This window comes from Haliotis cracherodii, unplaced genomic scaffold, assembly GCF_022045235.1.
Source record: "Haliotis cracherodii isolate W230 unplaced genomic scaffold, xgHalCrac1.p SCAF_7, whole genome shotgun sequence".
Classification (NCBI taxonomy): Eukaryota; Metazoa; Mollusca; class Gastropoda; order Lepetellida; family Haliotidae; genus Haliotis; species Haliotis cracherodii.
Window position 1 is genome coordinate 45,801,813 of NW_027266330.1, and position 7,052 is coordinate 45,808,864.

General features: G+C 43.7%; 1 protein-coding gene across 1 annotated transcript; it reads left to right on the plus strand.

Annotated features, from left to right (window-relative positions):
• Positions 1–234: 234 nt before the first annotated feature.
• Positions 235–6,485, plus strand: LOC139448918 (excitatory amino acid transporter 2-like). The gene is made up of 5 exons (XM_071230432.1): positions 235–257; positions 431–580; positions 3,307–3,414; positions 5,136–5,270; positions 6,344–6,485. Exons 1-5 carry the CDS (start codon positions 235–237, stop codon positions 6,483–6,485), a joined length of 558 nt encoding a protein of 185 aa, XP_071086533.1.
• The last annotated feature ends 567 nt before the right edge of the window (positions 6,486–7,052 follow it).

Consider the following 7,052-nt stretch of genomic DNA (forward strand, 5'->3'; position numbering starts at 1 on the left):
CACCGGAATAAGAAAAGACGACAGTGATCTACTCAGCGTTTTACGCTAGAGACAGGGAATGTAATTGTTCACCTTTGGGATATTTTGGGCCACATAATCAGAAAAAAGGCACACTTCTACGGAGTTTTCAAATGATTTGTATCGGAAATGTTCACTTTGAGTGATCTGGCTGTGCAGTCGTAAACAAACAACTCCCGAAACAGTGCCGCAAAATACGCTTCAAAGAGAACATTGATGGCAAAGCCGGATGATCCCAAGTAAGTCTAGACATCTGTCCAGATAGTATAAACTGGCTTCATTTCAACACGCTTATCCTTTTACGTTTAATCAAATTGGAAGTTGCGAAAGGAGTCGGGTGCGTCACGCTCATTGGGACCCTCGATCTAATGAACGATGCCACCGTATTTATAGACGCTCTCCCTCTGTTCAGGGTAGCACCTCTGGGTATCGGGAGCCTCATCGCAGTGTCGGTGGCTGGGGTGAGCAACATCACGGGGACCTTCTCACAGCTGGGGATGTTTGTCGTCGCTGCTACAGTTGGCATTCTGTTTCATCCCTTCATCGTCATGCCCGCCATCTTGTTTGCACTGTCTCATCGGCTTCGCCTCCACGAGCACGTGTGTGTCGGTATGAGTTAAACACCCAGCGGGGATGCGGGGAGGCTGAGGTCCCTAGCATCCCACGCATGTAACGGTCATCTGTACAGGATTGGATGGCTAGACTTAGTGAGCTAGCTGTTGGCGTGTTGTTATGCTCCATTGATCGGTGCTCATATTTTAGTCAATAGTTGGACTGGACCAGGCTAGTTTAATTACAGTCCGCCGTGGTACACCTAGACTATCAACTATCGTTGACTGCTGCGTTCAACAACAACTTATTCACTCATGTCAAAATATATTATTGACAGTCATCTTCAGGTTTGAGGTTTTTCACACATGAGAATAAGGAGTTCCGCCTGAAAAGGGACAATGGGGTAGCCTAGAGGTTTAAGCGTTCGCTCGTCACGCCGAAGACCCGGGTTCGATTCCCGACATGGGTACAATGCGTAAACCCCATTTCTGGTGTCCCCCGACGGGTTATTGCTTGATTTTTGCTAAAAGCGGCCTAAAACCATACTTACTCACTCACTCAACCTGAAAAGAAACATATTTTCTGTAACTTAACTTACACTTCTGTCTGAACGGTAAACATCTAGCGTGTGACTATAACCATCATGCGGCAGCCTAGACCATGACATGGCCGTCCAAACAGTCTCCATGCTGTAACAAGTTGATCCAGAAACGTGAGAAGCCATCACGAGTAGCCTCCCTTACACTCTGTGGGGTTGCACCTCAGTCCCCGAACGCAACCATCTCGCTCATTGTTACTTGTGAGTTATACACGAACATCTTACATTCCATCAATAGCCAATCATCGCAAATCTATTGGGCTATTGGTCTTCACGTGCTGTTTTTCACCAAAGATTGTGTGCAGGTGTACCATGTATTCCTTTGCTTCCCGTGCACAGAGCAAGGGCCCGGGGACGTTACTTTTACTTGCATGTAGATAAGCTATATCCAAATATGTATCATAATGTGGGTCAACGAACACATGGACTTTAAGTTCACAATTAATGAACTGGCTACATCGGCAAGTCGAGCTTTTGGTGTTTTATGTACAAAAATAATTTGATGCTGGTGGTTTTACTTTTGCAATTTATACTAAATTGTACGAATCCTTGGTTCAGCCTATTATGCAATATGGTGCTTCCATCTGGGGGTTGTATGAACATAAAAAGTTAAACACTCTGCAAAACAAAGCAGGTCAATTTTTCCTCGGCCTCAGACGTAATGCCTCAAATTTCGCCGCCAAGGGAGACATGGTTTGGAAATCATGTGTCACAAAGCAGCGCATAGAAGTATTTCGTTTATTCTTCCGCCTTAACAGTATGGAAATTACAAGATTGCCCCGTGTCATTAATGTGAAAAGGAGGTTTACAAGCTAGCTAGAAACTTAAACGTCGTCGACTTGATCGATGTCCATTCGATGACACGTGGTCAGTTCACTCTCATTAGGCAAAAATATTTTCAATTGGATGAAACCGCTTGGTTTTCAGAGCTGTGGAATGATGCTAATAACCCTAATGGTAAGCTGAGGTCCTATAGATTGCTTGAGAAGGATCTAGTGGTTGAGCCTTATGTCTTATCAAATTATATCCATAGAAACACCAGAAAATATTTGACACTTTTACGCAGTGGCAGACTCCCCATTAATATTGAAAAAATGAGGTATAGTCGTCCCACTGGCCCCCTTCAGGATAGAACTTGCCCTTTTTGTTTTAATTCAAAAGGTCCACTTCTTAATTGATTGTAACATGTATGATGATTTATGGTATGATGTAATGAACGCTATGTGTGAATGTATGCCAAATTTCATAAACTTATCTTCAACCGAGAAATTTATAACATTACTCAGATGTGAACACGGGTGTTATACTCTTTGTGAGTTAATTGATCGAATCTTCCAAAGACGCTTGTCACTCATTTAATTCTGTGTGCGCTTTTCTGCATGTATGGTATTGTGCTTGCGAATAGTTATAATCTACTTATGATCAATGTTATACTTGTAATGTTTATGTTGAGTGTCGGTGAGGATAAATGCACCTCTGTGTTGGGTGTGTTGGGTGTGTGTGTGGGGGGGGGGGGGGGGGCGGGGGGGGGAGGTATAATGTACGTATGGTGTATGTGTGTGTGCGTGAGTGCGCGTGTGTGTGGAGTAATGTACGTATTGGTGTGTGTGTGCGTGCGAGTGTTTTTCTGTGCGTGTATTTGTGTGTGTGCGTGTGTGTGGTATGGTGTGTGGTGGGGACGCGTGTGTGTGTGGGTGTCTACGTGTTTGTGTATGATTGCGTGCGTGACTTTGTAAGTAAGTTGGCGTGGGTGTGTGCGTGTGAGCCTGTTCATAACCCAATCTTTAATTTAAACACTGTAATAAACAACCACAATTGCACCACTTCCCAACTTCTGTCTCCCTTACAAACTGTTATCTTTCATAAAACTTTCTACCAGTCTCTTGCTGTACACATACACATGTTATGTACAGGCGCTGAGTGATATATTCGGAAATATTTATAAGCTACGTTAATGTGTGTATGTGGGTCAAATTGTGAATGCTAGACCGTCATTGTTGGACGTCTTATACATGAAACCAGGTCTATGTATGCCTGCTGTTCTTCTTCTAGTGCGGTGTCTATTCCTGAGATGCTAGAATCCTGTGAAGTTGAAAACGGTTTGATTCTCGAGTAAGTCGCTTCGTGATTCCATTTAGCGTAACGCTGAACGCCGATGGCAGCGCCCTCTACATCACGTCAGCAGCGTTATTCATAGCCAAGCTTGATGGCGTGGAGGTCACAACAGGCGTCGTGGCTATTATAGGGTGAGTAAGTCTGTGCATGTCGTAGACAACATTCAAATGTTTTCTTGGAACTTCGATAATGAATACTAGGGAATTCATTTCAACCTGTACCCCACCTTAGTTTCTGAAGGAATACACTACTGTGTACCCGATGGCATTTCAATTAACATGTCTTCAGTAACCTCACTTTGAGTGTGATTTTGGAAATATTAGGAGTCATGCCTTGTGTTTTATGAAAGTGCTTTGCGGAACCTATTTGTTAGAAGCACCCAACAAACTCACAAACTAATTTAACCCTAAGCCCCTTTCCCCACTCCGGAGTTCTCTTCTATGTTTTAGTGTGATAACGTCTGTATTAGTCCCTCCCCAATGGATCAGTATGATAACGGCTGTATCAGTCCCTCTTCCATGTTTTAGTGTGATAACTGCTGTATTAGTCACTCCCCAATGGATTAGTATGATAACGGCTGTATCTGCCCCTCATCCATATGACAGTGTGACAACGGCTGTATCAGCCCTTCTCCAATGTTTCAGTGTGAAAACGGCTGTATCTGCCCCTCTTCAATGTTCGAGTGTGATACCGGTTGTGTCAGCTCCTCCTCTATGTGTCAATGTGATAAGTGCTATATCAGCCCCTCTCCCATGTTTCAAGGTGATAACTGCTGTATCAGTCCCTTTTCCATGTTTCAGTGCGATAACGGCGGTATCAGTCCCTCCTCCATGTTTCAGTGTGATAACTGCTGTATTGATCCCTCCTCCATGTTTCAATATGATAACGAATGTAGAAATCCCTTTCCCATTTTTCAGTGTCATAACTGCTGTATCAGTCCCTCTCCCATGTTTCAGTGTGATAAGTGCTGTATCAGTCCATTTTCAATGTTTCAGTGCGATAACTGCTGTATCAGTCCTTCCTCCATGTTTCAGTGTGATTACAAATGTATCAATCCCTCGTCCATGTTTCGGTGTAATACAGCTGTATCAGTCCCTCTCCCATGTTTCAGTGTGATAAGTGCTGTATCAGTCCCTCCCCCATGTTTCAGTGTGATATATGCAGCATCAGTCCTTCCTCCATGTTTCAGTGTGATAACGACTGTATCAATCCTTCTTCGATGTGTCAGTCTGATAAGTGCTGTATCAGTCCCTTTTCCATGTTTCAGTGTGATAACTGCTGTATCAGGTCCTCCTCCATGTTTCAGTATGATAACGACTGTATCAGTCCCTCCTCCACGTTTCAGTGTGATGACGGCTGTATCAATACCTCGTCCGTGTTTCAGTGTGATAAGTGCTGTATCAGTCCCTTTTCCATGTTTTAGTGCGATAACTGCTGTATCAGTCCCTCCTCCATGTTTCAGTGTGATAACTTCAGTATTGATCCCTCCTCCATGTTTCATCATGATAACGACTGTATCAATCCCTCTCCCATTTTTCAGTGTCATAACTGATGTATCAGTCCTTCCTCCATGTTTCAGTGTGATAACAAATGTATCAATCCCTCTTCCATGTTTCAGTGCGATAACTGCTGTATCAGTTCCTCCTCCATGTTTCAGTATGATAACGACTGTATCAGTCCCTCCTCCACGTTTCAGTGTGATGACGGCTGTATCAGTCCCTCCTCCACGTTTCAGCGTGATGGCGGCTGTATCAGTCCCTTTTCCGTGTGTCAGTATGATAACGGCTGTATCAGTCCCTCGCCCATGTTTCAGTGTGATAACGACTGTATCAGTCCCTCCTCCATATTTCAGAGTGTTAACGGCTGTAGCAGCAATGGCAATTCCATCCGTCCCTAGTTCCAGCATCGTCACATTGGTCATCATACTGACGTCCGCCAACATACCTGTTGACCACATCGCCCTTTTGTTTGCAGTCGAGTGGTTCTTGTATGTGTAACACTTTCGGGAACAAAACGAAACTATGCATCTCAAATTCCCAGTAACTGAAACAATCTAATAAAATGCAAGTACACAAATTATATACACAGTACATAAAAACGATGAGTGGACTGAATGGTAATACCATTCTGTTGACTGAAGACATCCGTCATCCGAGTTTAGACATTTTTATTTAGAGGGTTTCTTTTCTTCTTTTTCTCCGTTTGTTTTGGTTCCCTTGTTAATGGACGTAGTACATACCGTGTTCCGCGTAGTAGGATACTCACGAGTGTGTGAGCAGTTACTCAAGTACTGGTGTCTGTTTAGAACATTCACACGGCCAAACTGTGAAGGAGCGCTGTAATTCCCGACTGTACATGTCAGCTTAGCATCACAAACAGCTAATTGCCAAGCAATGGGTACCGTGACTGAGGTATCACGCTGCTAGGAACAGTATATCAGCTACATCAGGGTGTGACAGGATACAGCACGTGTCTGTGTTTCGCCAGTTTAGTTTTTCTTGCACATACAGTCAGAAGAAGTAGATGTCCGACTTTTCAGGTGATCACACCATAACATGAATCAAAGTGGATTGAGGTTAACGACACATTGAATATGAGTTTAATTATATCGCGGGGTATCAACTGTAGGACGCATGAACTTCATTGATTGTGGGCCTTTACAACTTAGGATAAAACCTCGGGCGCAGGTACAGTGCTGGCAAACATTGGGTCAGAAACCTGGTCATAATTTTTATGTAAACCAATAACATACAGATCCTGGAACACATAAGGGACGAAACTCCGCACATTTTTAGACTACTGGATCCCCAGTTCCCCCATTTAGCGACGTGCAGATCAGTTGTGTTGTGAATACCTGCTGTCATGTCATAGCTAATACCCGTAAGAAGGTATATGACTGTAAGTAATCCCCCTATTAGACGATGCAAACAAGGCGTTATCTAGTATGTGTATCATCCACCCCATTATGTATACATCATCCGATTACAACATCACACAATAGGTGTACATCTTAGGGACGCTGCGCTTGGATTCCGACATTTCTAAAGTTGTATTTTCTAGGGACCGCATTCGTACACCAACCAACATTGTTAGCCATACTTTCAACGCGGCTGTGACGTACCTGTTCTGTAAAGCCGACCTCCGAGCTCTGGATGAAGCGAGAACAAAAGAAGAGGAAGCAGAAATGACGTCCCCTGCCTGATGGAGTCACGGTGATAGGTTGCGCCGTGGTGGACAGGAGGCGTTGTTTTTCCAGACTTGTTAATACATTAACTCATTTCTGGAACTCATTCGCACCCAGATCTGGTTCAATGGGCGAACATAATGTTACTTCCTAGCCTGTTTGTGCACTGGCTTGGGTGGGCATAACATCAAGAGACCCTTGAAGATCCGGTTAAAATGGGTCTTCAGCAATCAATACTTGTCTTAAGAGGCGACTAACGGGATCGGATGGTCAGGCATACTGACTTGGCTGAGTATGTCATCGTGTCCCAGTTGTGTAGATCGATGCTCACTATGTCAATCATTGGATTGTCTGGTCCAGATCCGATTATTTACATACTGTCGTCATATAGCTGGAATATTGCTGATTGCGGGATTAAACAACAAACAAACTGCATGAATCAAGGTAAACAAAACTGTTGTATTTTATATCATTACACGCACTGAAGTCCGTTAGGGTCCAAAGCCCCATCACTGGAAAAAGTTGTTTAAGAAACTATGATGTTGTTTTGTGTACATGTTGACATCGATATCTTGAACGCAGGGG